The following is an 18766-nucleotide window of genomic DNA, read 5'->3' as shown; positions in this document are numbered from 1 at the left end:
GAAAAAAAAAATTATAAAAAAAAATTATAAAGAAAAAAAAAATTATAAAATTTTCTTTTCCTCTTAAAATTTTTCTTTCTATTTTTCACAAATTTAGTATTAGTTTTTTTTTCTTATTTTTACATGCTTAGCTCAACTTATCACAAAATAATAAGCATATCAAATTACATAATTTGAGTTACAAAAAACTAAAATTTATATAGGTCTTTCTGAAAATGCAGTTCTAACTTAGTACTAAATTGCAGCACATTTGTTTAATAAGAACTGCTTCAACTACAAAGCAGTGTTTTTAAAAATTCAGAACTGCAGTAGCAGCCATTTTGAAAACTACAACTGCAATTAAGATATTTCAGAAACTTCACGCAACATCGCATTTTTAATTTTCTAACTGCGCTAACTTAAATTGAATATTAAGCAAGATGGACGATGATGATATAGAAGATTTATTAGCGTAAGTTTAAACTCTTATCTCGATTTGCTTCTGTAAGATATTCGAATTTATAATTTTTAATTAATTTTTTCCTTAAATCCATTTTTTATGTCTAAAAAATAACAACTTCAATTTTGTACTATTGGTAGAACTGCATTTTCAAATATGACTTAGATAAAGATTTGCAAGAACTTTTTTACTACGACAAAACAAATGACAATTTTTTGCAGTTGTCAATCAATTTTTAAGTAGTTGTTTTAAGTTAGAAATGCGTACGCATACTGCGTTTTCAGAAGAACCTTATTAAATCCAAAATAGAAAATAAAAAAAAAACAATAAAAAGATTACAGATATTCTAAAATTACAATACATGTATTATTATTAATTAAGTTAGAATCGTCTAGAAAAAGGACAAATTATCTATAAGAAAACAAGTTTTTCTTTATAGTGTCGTATGTTAAAGTGAAATCAAGTATGTTCATGAACTTGTTACACAGGTTCAAAATTCTACTGACAGGTTCGTGTTTTCCATAATTAGTTCTATGAAACGGAACAATGAAAATATCAGGAGAACGAAACCTAACATTAGAATATTACACTTAAAGAAAACAATATTTTCTTAACATATTAACTTTTTTTAATTTTTTTAAATCAAGATTGCATTTTCAATTGGAGTATATATATCTACATATTTTTAATATGTATTTATTTCTTAACCTAAAAATTTTTGTACATTGATATTCGAATACATTCACTTAACATAGGAAAATTTCGGTCCCGAAAATCATTTATATCGAGGCATACCTGTAATTAAACTTCTTTTTCATAAATCTGGAAGAGGAAAAGCAAGGAATTTTTTTCTTCTTCGTTTTCTTTTCCAGTTGCGCTTAACTTAAAATGTTGATGGCGTGTTAACTTCATAATAGATTTTGGATTAGAGAATATAGAAATTACGGGAAGAAAAACAAAATTTTTTTTTGATTATAGCATTTTTGATTATATTAAAACAAATCACCTTAACAACGAAGAACATAAAATATTTAAAAGAATTATGTATGCAAATAGAGATTTTTGTTATCGGGTTGATCAGAAACTAACTAATACGAGTATAAACTGTATCAAACATCAAATTATTACTACGAGCAAACTGCTTATTTATTTAAAAATTTACAGGTTTTTCAAAATTATAGGTTTTTCAAAACTCGGCTAAAAGAAATGCTTATATCATAAAACATAGTACAACTAACCTATTTGGGTTGTACCAAAAAAATCAAATCAGTCTGGTATTCAAAAGCGGAGACACGTTGTTGATTAGAGAAAATTAAATAAATTAGTTGAAGATAAATTCCGTACTCAAAACGTTGAGCCATTCTTTGATAAGTTAGGAAAAGGCCAAAATTTCACTACTTTCGATCTCGCTAAGGGATGTCATCAGATCCTTTTAGACGAAAAGGATCAACAAAAAACGGCTCCCTCAACTACCCAGGCCAGTATAAGTTTGTGAGGATGCCATTCGGATTAAGGAATGCTTCCACGACATTTCAAAGAACAATTAATTATGTTTTGCGTGATTTAATAAACGTTAGCTTCCCTTCAAGAACATAACGCTAACGTATAGCAAAAATTTTCGTGAGCCTTAGCAGTTTTAATTTAAAAATTCATATAGACAAATTTTTATTTTTTTCCAAGGACTCGGAATGTTTGAGACATCTTCTCACCGATAAATGTATTAAATGAATCCAGAAAAAAAAATGAAATTATTAAAAATATTAAATTATCTAATACTCGAAAATAAATAAAAAGTTTCCATTACGGGATATTATCGTAAATTAAGGGATTTTGCGAAAGTTGCTGAGCTTTTAACTTATTGCTTAAAAAAGAGTAATAAAATCCATATTAATAACCAGAAATATTTTATACGTTGTTTTATATGAACGGATAGCCTATATCGTTTATCAAGGAGAATATCAAACGATCACGAAACGCGCTAAAGTACTATCGAGAAAGAACTGCTAGCAATCACCAGGGCTACGAAATTTTTTAGACCCTACATTTATGGTATTAAATTTACAATTAAAACAGATCATAGGCCCTTGGTTTGGTTAAATTTCTTAAAAAAAACCAACTCCAAATTACAAAAATGGGGAATTAACGACTTCAATTTTGATATTAAATACGTTAGAGGCAAAGGTAACAAAATTGTCGAATTTCTAAGCAGAATTAACTATGAAAATTTAAAAAAAATATTACAATCTAATAATTGATTGGAAATTGAGACCGATATGACTACATGGCGTCAAAGATTTGGGAGGCCACGATTCTAAATAAATATTTAAATAAAGTAAATAATTATTTAAGACAGATTCATCTTTTAAAAAATAAAATTAGCAAAATAATAGTGAAGTATAATAAATATTATAAAATTTTTATCTGCGAAGATGATTTAAAAAATAAAAATTTTAATTTGTTATTTTATCCAAAATCAAAAGACTTCATTTTCGTAAATAATTACGATGTTTGTCGTAGTTTGATTTGATTATGACGGTTGTAGTTGGTAGTATGATTTGATAGGCTTTCTATCGATGATAGCTATACGATAGAAAGCCTATCAAATACAATTTTAACATAACCGAAACACCTTCTGTGCCAAATTAATTAGCTCATTGCGATACTTATTATTTAAGAAAAGGAAGAATTTTTGACTACGATTGATGAGTTTATTAAACATCTCTACATTGTTAAATTAAATGATAAAAATAGTGTATGTATAATAACGTAGTTCAAGCCCTAAGACAATTCATTATTAGGTAAATCTTCTAAATATGTTTTTGATAACGAGTTTAACAGTTTAAACATTAGGGACTTTTGCAGACCCGAAAATATAGAATTTAACCTCGCCTAGAAGTCATGCAGGCAATTCAGATCACGAAAGGGCTCTTGGAACTATTAAGGAAGTTATTTAAATATTATCATTAACAGAAGTAAATTTAGATACAAAAAAAGAAAATCCAAAATCGTCAAGAAATTAAGAAAAAAAATGTTATTAAGTACTAAATTAAATAAAGATGGAAAACAATTCGAAATTCCAAACGAAACCGAAAAATTATTACAAAATCCGGCTATAGTCCGTTATAAAGAAAATCAAAGTGAAAAAACACAAAGATAGAATTACTGGTATTAAAAATAAAACCTTACTCTCTACAAGAATTAAACGAAAGTATAAATTTTTTTGCAATCCATTGAATTAAAGCCATTTTAATATAAATCAATATTTGTTCTAGGTGCACTAGCTTTGAGTAATAAAAAGGCTATTAAACATAAAATATTTGGACTATCAAATTCCACATTTGAACTGGTTGATATTCCAAATTCTGATATTATGTCTTTTAAAAATAAAGCATATTATCTTACTCAGGAGAGATATGTAAAGAAATTTCAACTAACTTCAAATTGTATTTCAAATCTTTCTATAATGTCTTAAGACAATGGTTCTAAGACTACTGAAAAAAATTATAAAATGGAAGAAATAAATATAGGCATAATTTTATATAATAAACGCTAAAAACCATAATTCAAAGAGTGATTGTAATTATATAACATATTTACTAAATAAAAATTATATAATTTATTTTAGCAGTTGTACTATTGAAATACATAATATTAAATTTCCAAACAAAAATAAAGAGTCCAATTATAATATCATTATTCCGAAGTGTACTACAATTAAAAAAAATTAATAATACAATTAAGTTGGAAGATTCAAATCTAAGGCAATTAAAAAACAATAAAGAAATTCATAAAACTTAAAATAAAAGAAATTGATTGAACATATGTATTTTAATAAAATTTTTGCTGTAAAAATGATTTTTATTTTTATCATTTTAAAGCAAAAAAGAAAAAAACTTTAAAAAATATAAACAAAAGTGATCTTCCATGTTTTGTCTAGGAGAAGAAAAATCAAAAGCATGAAGAAGTTATATATCCAGCCAATGATATTTTATCTAGAATAATACAATTGAATTCTAAATAGCTCTAAAAGTAATAAAATATAAAATTTATAATAATCTAATAATTTATTTAAATGCAAACGTAAGAATCATAATTACTTTTTTCTTCTTTTTCTTATTATACTACAATATACTTTTAAAATTGGGGAATCATACATACTTATTACAAAAAAATAAAATAAAAATTTATGTTGCAATTTCCTTTTCAAGTGCAACCAAATAAGTTTATTGCATTTGAAAAGAAGAATATTACGTAAATTATAAATTTTATTTTTGTTTTAATAAATTAATTTTAGGATGTAAGAAATGGAACAAAAATCAATTTGGTTTTTGAAAACTTTTGTAATAAGATTTTAAAAAATAAAAGTTTAGCTTAAGTATTGGTTTCATAAGTAATAAATAAATAAAAAGAATTTAAATAATTTTTACTTGTTTTCATTATCTTTTTTTTTCTAATAAATAAAATAAGGAACAAAACTGGCACACTTATCAACAAAATCAGAGATTTGGGGTAGTTTTGAAACATTATGTTATTAGAAAAATAAATAATAATGCTGAACTGCAGATTAGAGATCAACTAGATTCGGAAATGAAGAGCTTTATTTAATTGACACAGAAAGCCGCCTGGAAAAATACAAGGTTCTGTGAATTAAAATTCCTACAGAAAAAAAGAGCCCTTGATCCATACGAAGTAACAGAGATAAAGATGAACTATTTATTGATGACTTATTGAACTGAATTCTAGAGCTTGTTTAGTAGAAGATTCTGTTACAAAAGAAAGCCCTACGGCTCTAATTACAAAAAAAGAAGCAATAAAGCATTAAAGTCGCTTAAATCGATTAAGGCTCCAGGGTTTAGTCTCATTACTGCTTTGATATTAAAAGAATTGCTAAGAAAGAAATTGACGTTTTTGAAAAAAGTAATAACTGCGGTTTAGATATTTCCCTAGTGCTAGGAAAGTAGCGTAAGTTATTATGATAGGAAAACCGGGAATCCTTTAAATGAGGCAAAGTCATATAAATTGATTTGTCTCTCGCCAGTGATTTCAAGGCTTTTAGAATAATTGTTGTTAATGCTGCTTATAGGAAATATTGCAACAATTGCAAATACGTACTTTATATGTAAGCGATTTGCCCGATTTTCAGGGTGTAAGTATGGCTACATTTGCCGACGATACAGTAATATAGGCAGTAAGATCCAAAGTTCAAGTTAAAAAAAAATACAGGAAGTAAATAACAATATAAGTAAATGAACATATAAACGGAAAATAAAGCTAAATAAAGGTAAATCTGTATATGTAAATTTCACAAACAAAAATTTAGTAAATTCGTCAGAAGTAAATTTGAATAGTGCTAAAGTATTAATCCAAAACGCAGCGAAATACATAGGTATGACTGTGTCAAGATCAGATGGAAAGAACATGTAAAGGATAGAATGAGAAAGCAAATATAGAGAACTATCGCAGCATTAACTACATACAATAAGAAACAACATACATAGCATCAATAGCAATATACATAACCAATTCAGGTATAGCATACCTATGCATGGTGTACCTGACAGCCATGGTACACGTTATTTCTACCCTTATGCTGTCATCGGTAACTTATAAGGGTCTATTTCCTTATAAGATAAAATTAAAGTATCACAGTAAATTAACAGGTAATTTGAATAAACTATAGTATGGCCTAAAAACTTTGCTTGTATTTCAAAACTTAAAAAATTTCTACTTATATTTTAAAGTAGAATTAAAGTTGTTTGTAATTTTTGCCATACGTATTAACATGTATTTAACATATCTGCACTAACGTATGTACTGTATATGTTATTTTATTTATGAACTGTTGTGTTTAAGGTAATTCAGTATTTTAGGGATTATGACTCAATTTTGAATGATGTTGATTACGAGAAAGCTAATGCTTCAATGCACTCTAAACTTAAACCCATACTTACTAACCCGCTTAATAATAAGAGTAACAGGAAACAGGTTCATTTCCAAAATACAAACAATATAGACAACTCCTCACGCACTGATTCTTCTCCCATAGACAGGTTCTTTTCCGTAAAAATGATCTTAAAGGGAACAATAACAGTAATAAATAAAGTTGGGTCAAACCAATGGTTTGTATTGTAGCACTTTTCCCTTCAACGAGTGAAAATTTTGCTTTTAAATACAGTCTATGTATACCTATCACACTATTAAAATTATTTTCATTCATATACAAAACTATTTCTAGGGTTGCATATATTTAGGATAACGCATATATGCAGTCTTTGAAATAAAGCAAAAATTAATATAATAAAGTTGGGTCAAACCAATGGTTTGTATTGTAGCACTTTTCCCTTCAATAAGTGAAAATTCTTCTTTTAAATACAATCTACGTATATCCGCCACACTATTAAAATTATTTTCATTCATATACAAAACTATTTCTAGAATTGCATATATTTAGGATGACGCATATATGCAGTGTTTGAAATAAAGCAAAAATTAATATAAAAAGGGGTTAACATAATGCTCGATTTTAAGGGTTAATTATATTTTTTAATTTCATGGAATTTACCGTTAGCTTTTTGCGTTTATAAAAATTTGGAAAAGCTTGCGGTTTCGGAAATATAAGGTGTCAAAAATTCAAACTTGACGAATTTCAAGAGGTGATAACTTGAGAGGGGGTGGAGATGGAAAAAAATTTTCTTCTAACAAAATGAACTATTTGTTAATGTCTAAAAGCTCCTAAAATTTCAAGCTTCTACAAGCTGGGGTTTGGAAGAAAAACGACATCAAAAATTTGGAAAAAAAGGACTTTAGATAACTGTAAATTTGAACGGCCATTTTGTTTTTCTAAAGTTTAACTATAGTATACCGCGCAAGGGGAAGCAAGCCGCTGCCTTTCTGCGTTTGCAAAATTTCAAAAATGCTTATGGTTTCATTGCAACAAATAGGTAAAAAAGGCCATTTTTAGGGTTTTGGGGGGGTATAATTTCTAGAGGGGGGGAGATATGTAAAAATTTTGTTCTACGGAAATAAGTTTATAGTAAAGATCTATGTACATACAAAATTTCAGCTTTCTATCTTCAAGGGTATAGAAGTTTTGTAAACAAAAAATATGTCCACGGACGGACAGACGGACGTACGAATGGACAGAGTGAAACTAATAAGCACTTTTTTCAAAAATTTTTTTGGAAAAGTGCTAAAAAGGGAAAATAAAAAATTTTAAAAATAATAGTAATAATAAAAGTAACAATGCTGATAACAATAATAGTAAAATAATAATAATAATAATAAAAATAATAATAATAATAATAATAATAATAATCATAACAACGATAATAGTAATAATAATAGCAACATCTATAACGTTAACAATAATAATAATAACAATAATAATGGTAACATTAGTAATAATAATAATAATAGTAATAATAATAGTAATAGTAATAATAATAATAATAATAATAATAATAATAATAATAATCATAGTAATACTGACATAAATCATCATAGCAATAATATTAACAACGATGAAATTATTGAAAAAGATCATAGCGATAATACAAATAATAACAAGAACAATAATATTGACAATGGAACCAAATACCCAAATTTCATTCAGGGCAAAACATTCACAGCTAACACCCAATTTTCTATATCTATACCCAACCCTCACAACCTATCTAACGCTCGCTTATTGCAAACACATTCGCTTACTAACTTTGTAGATCCGCTGACTCCTCCGATCGTTGGTATGACCAAACGGTTCGTTGAAGATCTTCAGGAATCGGGCTGTATATGAGAATGTTAAATTGTACTTGGCATATCTTCACGATGCGGCGGAGAATGTCCACCACGATGGTAAAACTAGGTTAGGTGTTAAGGTTTTTATTGAAAGTGAAGGCCTTCCCTCTGACTATACTATTTTATATAGCTTATTCAAAAAATTTATCTGCCGCCAGTGTCGAAAAAGATTTACAAACATTTAGGAGCTATATGAAAAGTAAATGGATTGATTATTTGCAGAGGATGAAGGAAGCAAACAATAAGTTTTTTCTTCCTCAGCCCAATCGTCTAGATGGTTCAAGTAGCTTTCGTTACAACAATAACTTGGTCCAATTAACTGGTTTTGGAAAGAGTGTGACAAGGACTGTGAAACAACTTTCTTTGTACTATCAAAATGTCCGTGGACTAAGGACTAAAACTAACACCGTTCTGTTTAACTCTTCTCTTCTTGACTGTGATATTTATGTTCTAACGGAAACTTTGTTGTCCCCCTCCATCAATAATCTTGAATTATTCGACTCTTCTTTTTCTGTTTTTAGAAAGGACCGACATGCACTTCTGTTGCGTTGACACACACCAAAGGGAGGTGGGGTATTAATCGCCGTTAAAAACTCGTTATCAGCTAGTATTATTGACATTCAAGGCTCCGATGACCTTGAAATCATCGTAGTTAAAATTTAGCTGAAATCCAAAATGCTTTTCGTAGTCAATTGCTATATACCGCCTACCTCAAGTAATAAGTTATATGCGAAATATTCTTCGGCAACTGATTATTTATGCAATTGTATTTAAGTGGTAAAATTATATTTACTCATAAATTTCGCTGAAAAAATTATATTTAAAAATATTGTATTCAAAAAAATTTATATATTCGCTAAAAGAATTTATTAAAAAAATATCTTCAAATTTCAAGAAATTTTACTCATTTATTGAATAAAAAAATATAAAATTCTTTTGTTTTATATGTAGGTATTGAAATCGATATTGGTCTAACAACGAAAAAATTTAATTCGAATCAAATTTTTATTTAGGCAATCAAAATTAATTTTTATTTATGTGTTTTGGATAACACATAAATATAAATTAATTTACAAAATTAATTATTAACGTAAAACTTCTAAAGTTTTATGATAAAATTTGTAAACAGAAAAATTTACAATATCAAGATCCAAAATGTTTAGTAAACGCCAGGTGCCTTCTTATTCTTTATGTATTTTATTTCTTACTTAATTTCTTTCAGCTTTATTTTTTTCAGCGGCATACTTAGTTGCTTGTCACTTTTTGTGATTTCTTCAATTTCCTCTTCAAATTCGGTCATATTAGATTCATTGGGTGTAAATACATTTCTTCAATGTTTGAGGATTCTTCATATCCATTAGAGTTGGATCGTGGGACTGATTGCTGGGGTTGTTTGAAATTTTTAGTGATCTTCCAGAGAGAGGGATTATCACTTTTGCGGCAGAAAGTGATTGGATTTTTTTCTGGAACGTTTAATACTTATTAACAAGTATCATTTCATTTAGTTTTTTGATAAGGGTTTTTATGTTCTTGATCTTGGGATAGCTGACCGTTTTATGATTAGTGTTTCTTTCCTTTTTTCGTCACGGTTGCTTTATAGTTGTTGTAATGTTAAAACTTTTTTTTAGAGTTGATCATCTTCAACTAAAAAATTATCTACTTCTTGAGAACTGGGAAGATGTTTACACTGCTGGCAGCCCTTGCGTTGCTTTTTCGGGGTTATACATTAAATTGAAAAATTTTATAATTTCATCTAGTTTTCTTTGTAATTATCATCAAATAAAAAATAAAGTCCCTGGGTTTCCGACTCTTTGATGAAATTAATTAAGAAAAGGAATAAGCTTTGATCGAAATCTAAGTCACATCCTAACAATTCTATGTTACGTTAAACATTTTTTACAATAAATGTTGCAAAAAAGTTAAAACACAAAAAAATATTTCTAAAAATAAATATTTTAATAATATATTGCACAAAAATAAAAATAATGTTAAGACTGAATGGTGTATTGTTAACGAAATTAGGCCTACAATGTGTTTAGAAACTAATAATAATGTTATTTCTTATTCTAAAGTTATTGTAGATCATTTCAACAATCACTCCTACAGTGTTTCTAGTACTAATAATTTAATTCCACTTTATTCGCTTACCAATCCCTAGAATGCTTTTAATAATGAAGTTCCTGACAAATCTTTTGCAAATAGTTTTTCTTTTGATGAAATTCCTTCCTTTGAAAGTCCACCAAATTATCCAAGGTTTAAAAAATTCCAATTTTAGATCTGATGGAATTGTTTCATTTTAAAGCAAATTTCTCTGCTTTTTACTGATATTAGACATTTTATTTTCAATTTTAGGAAATATTAATTTAATTAATATTTTTAAAAGGATTTCTCCGAGTGATTTGAAAATAGCTATGGTTATTCTATTATTTAAAAAAGGTCCCTTAATTGATGTTAATAGTTACCGTTTATATCTATTTTGTCACTCTTTTGTAAAATCTTTGAAAAAGCAAGGAAAGAAAGAATACTAAAAACTTAGATAAGTTGACATGGTTAGAGACATTTGATATAATATTGTCACGAACATCTTTTAAAAAAAGTTTATTTTGGCCTCAGTTTTAAAGAGCAAACACCAGTACGTCTAACAAGGTGGAGCATACTTGATTAAGAGTATAGACGGTGAGTGAATAGGCTCATAAGTGTCGGTAGGTTCAACGGATTTTTCACCCAACAAATATCTACAATCATTTATTCGGATAATATAATCATAATACATTGATAACTATTCTAAAACTGTCTTTAAAAATTGTGTCACAAACGATTGAAACACATCTTTTCAATTTGGGATTTAGTCTTTCTCCAGAACCAGATGAAGTTCCTGAAATTATTTTAAGCAGATGCTGCTTTTCTATGGCGTCTCCCTTACCTTAAGTGGGGAAGGAAGCCTTTATTAGGCCTGTTCATAAGAAAAGCAACAAAAATCACGTAGCGAATTATCGTCCTTTTGCTAAACTGTCGGCAATTGCTAAGGTTATTGAGTTGATGATATATGAAGACATTTATTCTCATTAGTAAGTATTACAAAAAGTTAACGGTGGTAGAAACCACGAGACTTTTCACAAATAATATAGAGAATGGGTATCAGATGAACATAATCTACACAGACTTTAGCAAGGCCTCTTACATTTTACTATATAACATATTATTTTGTAATTGAAACTTTTACGGTTCCTTGTTAACTTTTTAAGCTGGACAAAATCATATCTATCTGGTAAGAATAACAGGTACCTCTTTTGCTCAGCAACTTTTTCCGTTCTTTTGGCTAGTTCTGATATTTCCCAGTAGTCGCATAAGTTTACAACTAAAAATTAATATAAGGAAATGGACACAAGTGTGCTACTCTAAGCAAAGACGGCATTTTCAGCGTTTGCTTCGATAACAAATTGTCATTTATGAACCACTATAACCATATTATAAGCAGATCAAGCTCAATGTTGCGTTTCATTTAACCCTGGTCAAAGGAGTTTGATGTCCCCTATGTCTTAAAATTCTTGTCCGCCCTTACCTTGAATATGCTTTGCAAGTGTGGTCACCTTATTATAATGTACATATTAATGGGAGATTCTTCAGAAAAATCTTTTGAGGTTCCACTTTCTTCGTTAGGAAGACCATTCTTCCACACAGACACAAATTAATTAACTTATCTACAGAGGGCAGAGACGTGGTGTCGCGGATATGTTATTCATTTTTCACCTTATGAAAATATCTGCATCGTAAAAAACAGGGTTTTAATGACCAAGGCTGAAGCTATTCTGAATTCAAGACCCGTTGACATCTATGTCGAATAATCCTAATGACCTTTTTGTGTTAACTCCAATATATCTTTTAACAGGAGAACCATTAACTTGATATTAGATCCGAACGTGTTACATGAACTTACCAACTAAATGGAAATTGGTGAAGAGTCTTCGTAATAATTCTTGGCAACAATGGTTAAAGCAATACTTATGTGAACTGCAAAAATGAAATAAGTTGAATCATAAATTATCACTATGTAATATAAAAGATTTCGTAACATAACATAAAAGAATTAGTTTTTATAAAAGAAGACAACTTACACCCTTCTGTGAAGAAATTAGAAAACCATCAAGATGATCAAAATCTATCTGAAAATTATGTCTACTAATTCTAAGTTTAATTACAAGAGAAGCAGAAGAAATGATTTACATCAGAATCAGGATTATATTCTGAAAATTTAGAGAAAACTCACCGGATATCTAAGGAGTGAAAGCTGATAGTATACGACAAATTAACATCAGTCTGGTTGGAATAAGACGTCTTAGAGAAGGGCATGAAAACATTAAACCATATTTGCTCACAAGTACCAGAAAATTTCGCATGTCTGACTGTAGTGAAACAATTTTGACAACTAATTGCAAGAAAAGAATGAGAAAAGCTCACGATCAGACAAATGAAAGACACATCATAAAATTGTTAAAAGCACATACATATTTCTATTGCAGACTTCATCGTTAATATAGTAAAATATGATGACGAAGCACCCTGAGAAACACTGAATTAGTTGAATAAAGTACAAACCGTTGTACAGAAACTTGAAAAGAGAATTAATCAGGAGAACACCGTGGCAACCTTTTTAATTTTAAGCTTACAATTAATCATAATTGCAGCAATGATGGATGTGATAGCAGAAAAAATCTTGAACTTATATCACCACATTAATTATAGTAAGAATCAAATCGTATTATGGAATACTCCATTTCCACATTTGCCCGTAACATAAGAAACATTAGCCAAAATATAAACATTATTCGAAATAAAAGGAAGAAATAAACCGAATCCGTGAATTAGATAATGGGTCACAAACTGCCATCGAGATCAATTTTACACAATGACGAAAAGCTGAATCTACAAAATGTTTAGAACTGGATGATGAAAATTGATTATTCCAACAAACTCATCCTATATTCCAAAGAGGAGTAGCCATCAGCGCATGTGACGCCTTATGAATTTTAATTGGGCGTTCGAAAACTATGAATTCGTAATGCCAAAATCTGTATTGGAATGGATTTCACCATCAGAATCTATGGCTTCCTGGTTATTTAAACAAGAAGACCATTTTATGTTTTTATTTTATTAATTTATTTTTCAAATTATTATTTCATTTGTAATTATTATTATCACATTTTACTTATTTTAAGTATTAACTCATTTATAATTATTATTATTATTTTTAATTTATTTTTAATGTTCCTTAAAATTAAATAAGTTTAATAAGTTAAATCACTTATAATTATTTTTATGAAACTTAAAAAAACACATGCTTATTTTAAATCAACTTAACTGCACTGTGACCATTTATCGAATAGGGAAGTAAGTATAGAATTTCAAATCATTTATACCTATTATAATGAGAGAAAAATGAATTTTACAGTTAATTCATTTTTCGAAATTAAACTAAATTACCAATGTGTAAGTGAATCATTATGTAGGTAATTTAAATATACATAATTAAGCCAAGTTTAAGAGAGTATGATAATATTCAAGAAAGTGTTTTTCAATAATTTAAAAATCAAGTCAGGGGTGAAGAACCTTTTGTGAGAAAGATCTCAACAAATCTTATGATTGGATTTATTCATTTGTAACCAATCAAGTCGTTACGGCGGTATGGAAAAAATTCGTTATTGATTAATTTAGTAAAGAGTGGAATACAAGAGATTAAACCTAATTGAGTAAAATACATTCATATCACTATAGAAGTCATAATTTTGAAAGTTATTTTGTTAAGGCAATCAATATTCCAGAACAACTAGAAAAAATTGAAAATATTCAAAACTGCTTAAAAATCCAAGAAGATAAGGAACAGCAAATAAATCTTGGCTGTCACGATTGACCAATATACGTTATTGTGTCTTGTCATACAATCATAACAAATTACTGTCATAGCTTATTGGATATACAAGTACAAAATGTAAACCAGAGGCTAAAGTTAATTCTAAATTAATATTAATATCTAATATTTGATTGGTACTAGAAGTACTGCTAATCATTCTAATAGTTGCAATTTGGTAGATAATTAACAATGACATTAACAAGAAACCAAAGAAAAGGGCAGTACAGGTTATCACTGAGATTTATTTTTACTTTTATTTAGATGTTTGGAATATTCCTTTTAAAATATAACACTATTAAAATAATAATAATAACAAAAAACAAGATTTTGAAATATGCTTTGCAAAATGATTTACAATGATGATAAATACATGAAAATAAAAACAAAGTTTTGAAATACATAATGTATGCTTTTTAAAAATAAAATAATAGAGAAAATAAAAAATAAAATTTGGAAAAATATTTGTTGTACCCTTGGCTGAACGATCTTTAGTGAAATACTGAATCGTGTTCATATAAAAAAATAAAATTTAATTTTTTCATTAGGACGAGTAATGTACTTTTTTTGTGGTTAATAGATTGAGAAAAAACCGAATTTCTTTTTTTCTTAATATTTTTTAGACTCACAAAAATTTAATATAGGAAATGACGAATTGTTCAAAGAGATAAGGCAGTTTAAAAAACTGTAATTTAGAGACGAGCTCAAAAAAAAACGTGATTAATAATAAAGACTTGTCCATAAATTCGACTAGTTGATCTTACCATACAGAAATGAAGGGATGCGAGAAAAAATGCCCAAAAACACGATTTGAGAGACATTAACTCTCAAATTAAAAGCAATTTCGCGACTAAAGTAATAGCATAAACAACACTACTGCAAGAATGTAATGAAGTCGACAATTTAGTAACCAAGTTCTAAGAGCCTTTAAATTCGACAAAAACGAGCAACTCGGGTGCTAACGTCTTTCACTTTAACGGCGCTAAAGAAAATTATCGAGTTAAATTTCTTTTGCGAGCGGACTACCACAATTTGGGTAGAAACTTGAATACCTAGTATAATAACAATGAAAGGAATGCAAATCACAGAAGCAATAATTTTATGCTGGGCTTAAAATCGCACTGTCACCTCCAAGTGGTGGGTCCTGGTACTGGCGGGGAATAGAAAGGTGATTGAAATGAGCAAAGTTACATTCGTGTCGTGGTCATGTCTCGCGGCGAATCCCTTGCTTTGTGACTTCAGCCAGATATCTATACGTCAGCTAACGACAGGTGTCTCAAGTCAAGGTGGGACATCATGTGCTGATGACTGTGTGGGTAAGAGGGACCGTTGTCGTTATGCGAACTCTCGGGTAACCGTATTTCCTACGCTACTCTTGGGATCACAAATGGATATTCAAGCAAAAACTACAGCAACAAGAACGATAAAGTAGGAGGGTAAAGTAGGAGGGCGGGCTGGAAAAGAGCAAACTCACTGACGCGCAAGTCAAAAAGGCCAAAAGGGAAAAAAGGCTGTGAGGTGCAACCAAATAAATCTGCAGCATGCCAGGGCATCTACGGATATTCTGACTCATAGATTTGTGAAGGATCACATCGGCCTTATCCAAGAGCCTTATATAGTGAGGGATCAAATTAAGGGCCTAACATGCCCAATTATTGTTATTAATAATTAGTGGTAGGCCAAGGGCCTGCATCTTGTTTCGTAAAAGACTTATATATCTTTCCATTCCAAATTACTGCTCCAAGAATCTCCATTCCAAGCTCCAGATAGCTGCGTTGGTGAAGGTGAGCTCCTCCGAGGATTGGACAGAGTTTGTCGTATGCTAATCCTATCTCCCGGGTGACTATGCCAATCCAGAGGAACAGTTGAAGAACTTTTAGTGAACTTCTGTTGAAATAAGAACTTCCAGTTCGGTCTACTAGGGGTCTTCGAGAACTCACTGGTCGTGCGAGAGGTGGCAATTTTTGATATTGAGGGTGCTTTTGACAACACCCCATATTATGTGATATGCGAGTCGCTGCACAAACGCGGGATTGATGCGACCACTGGCACATAGGTTAGTTGGATTCTATAGGATAGAATCATTAAGTTGACCATAACTGACGACACACTTTTCATCTCCGTTGCAAAAAGATGTTGCTGAAGGCACTTTGGTTTTAGTGCTTCACACGGGCAAGGTTACATCCAAGCTGGTCTGAAGCTGCCTTCCTGCATTTGTGGAATTGGCTGACTTACCGGCGCTGAGGGGATCTGGGGCGGACTTTGTGCAACCCCAGGCTACAATAAGTCGCGAATGGCGTCGGTGGCTGGGAGATACTCCTGCTCCACTCGGTTCTCTTAGAAATCTACAATCTACAATACCATTTTAATTTATGTTATTCAAATAATACAAACAACTTTCAAAATACTAGAGGACGTAGAGCAATCAACAACGCTAACAGAAGAAATAGACTGGCTAGAATAATACAGAACCAGGGAAAAACCCATGCGCTAGTTCCCCTCTCCATTGGAGAAAGGAATCAAAGGCAATATGACTAAGACCAGGAGTATTTGCAATTTTTTAAATTTGTAAACAGGAGAGTAATGTAATTTCGTACAGTTAGAGACAGAAAGTTTCAGTACATTTAACTTTCTAATAGATACTAGTCCAAAAATTTAGATTTTAGTATACAAATTTGTAAAGCCATATTGCGCAGTAAATGCAAATGACAATTAATTGTGTAACTGGGGGAAATATAAAAACTTTAGGTAAAGTGCCTAAATCTACACCCAAACCTTAACGGTGAAGAAAACACTTAACATTTGAAAAACCGATTGAATTACAATGACTTTGATATAATTTTGACATGAAATAGAAAAACCGACATCGTTCCTATTGAAGAACAAATCCTGCAGTTGTAGAATCCAGTCTACGTAAAAAATTATAGGGTGCTTTATGCAAAAAAAGACGAACGTAAGAAGCAAGTTGATAAACTCATAGTAGATAGAATAGTGGAACCGTTTGTTTCAGCAAAATGGTTTTCAATTTTAAATTTACAGAGTAGATTTCACCAAATACCACTAGGCGAAATTCGCGATTATACCTCAGTTTCTACAGATTCTATGATCTAAAGATTCACCGATTTCCATTTGGGCTAATAGGAGCCCAAAATTCGCTTACGTGTATTATGTCGTTTGCTTTTGCAGGCTTAACACACGAGAAACCATTTCTATATAAGAATAACCTAATTGTTTTTGGTTGTTCAAAAATTTGTTATTAGCACATTTACAAAACCATTTATAATAACGACTGATGCACCCAAAATTTATTTCGCCATATTAAGGCAAAACAAAACGGAATTGATTTTCCAGCAACATATACATCTCTGTCATTTACCAATGGTGAAAGCAATAAGGCTATAATAGAACAAGAGTTATTAAGAATCTATTTTACAATTACTCATTTTAAACTATATAAAGGATGAACCTGTAATTTGTTATAATTAGAAATATGGGACAATTTTGTGAAACTTTTTTGGGGACTTTGTGAAAAATTTGACATTTTTTTGACTTATTTCCTCAATAACTTTCTAAATAGCGCCTAAAATTACACATTGTTTCTTTAAAATTAAGAATTCTTTCTTTATTTATTTATTTACGTTGCATATCTTTTTAAATCGGTTAATAATTATGGAAGTTATAGCCAATAAAATCGGAATATTATGTTTGAATTTTCCGAATTAAAGTAAAATTTTAAAATTTTAATTATCTTTTTTTAACAAATTATAAAATTTTAACTTCTCGTAAATTGACATAGCGCAATTATCACTTATGAATTTTCACACTAAGCGCATCCTAATATTATTTTCTGTAGAAATCAATCAACTTTTTGGAACTTGGTTCTGGTTTGACATTTTTGTTAACACTACCAAAATCACTTATCCTTTTTTCAGATTGTACTACTTTAAAACAGTCAAATTGACAACAAATCTTTAATCTGTTAGACAGCCTTTATTCAGTATATCTGTATATGTATATTTATGTATGTGCTGAATAATATAACAGAATATAATTAATTAAAGCTACATTTACCTCTGGAAATGAAATTTCGTTATGAATTTTCATATCACCGAAAACTACTTTACATTCTCCATTTTTATCAACAACGACATTACAAATTGATGTCGCACAGGTTTTAAGTCTTCTAACATATTTTGTATACTTTGGTGGTATATTTTTGATTATATTTTCTCCCATTTCATTATTTCCAATGACGGATATAAAATTTACTTTACCAAATTGTTTCCAAATTCCTTCAGCAATATTCCTTCCAACACCTCCTCCACAAATTTTTGTTTCTGAGAAATATGTGGCTCCATCTAACTGTAAAATTAATATGAGAAAAAATAAAAATATTTGATTTTATTGTTAAAAAATGTTATAGAATTCATTATAAAAGCTCTTATAACCGTGATTCATTGATGTATGAAATATGCATTTTTTCCATATTTTTAAAACACATTTAACGCGTTTTACTGGCAAAACTATGGAGATAGAGGAAATTTTTCTGATTTTGACGAGCTTTATCCCGAAAACTTTGACTCAAATTAAATTTATTGTAAGACCGAAAATAAAGAACAATCAATCGT

At 29.5% G+C, this 18766-nt stretch overlaps 1 protein-coding gene across 1 annotated transcript in view; it reads right to left on the bottom strand.

Annotated features, from left to right (window-relative positions):
- LOC129616352 (uncharacterized) overlaps positions 1-18501 on the bottom strand; it is a 97940-nt gene extending 79439 nt beyond the window's left edge. Inside the window, exon 1 of the mRNA XM_055531972.1 lies at positions 18210-18501. Coding sequence (XP_055387947.1) covers positions 18210-18374 — 165 coding nt within the window. The 5' untranslated portion in view covers positions 18375-18501. The remainder of the gene's footprint in view (positions 1-18209) is intronic.
- Between the last annotated feature and the right edge of the window lie 265 nt (positions 18502-18766).

This window comes from Condylostylus longicornis, unplaced genomic scaffold (genome assembly GCF_029603195.1).
Source record: "Condylostylus longicornis isolate FDR11 unplaced genomic scaffold, ASM2960319v2 ptg000185l, whole genome shotgun sequence".
Taxonomy (NCBI): Eukaryota; Metazoa; Arthropoda; class Insecta; order Diptera; family Dolichopodidae; genus Condylostylus; species Condylostylus longicornis.
Note: the sequence above shows the minus strand (reverse complement) of the source record. Positions and strands in the feature narration are given on the sequence as shown.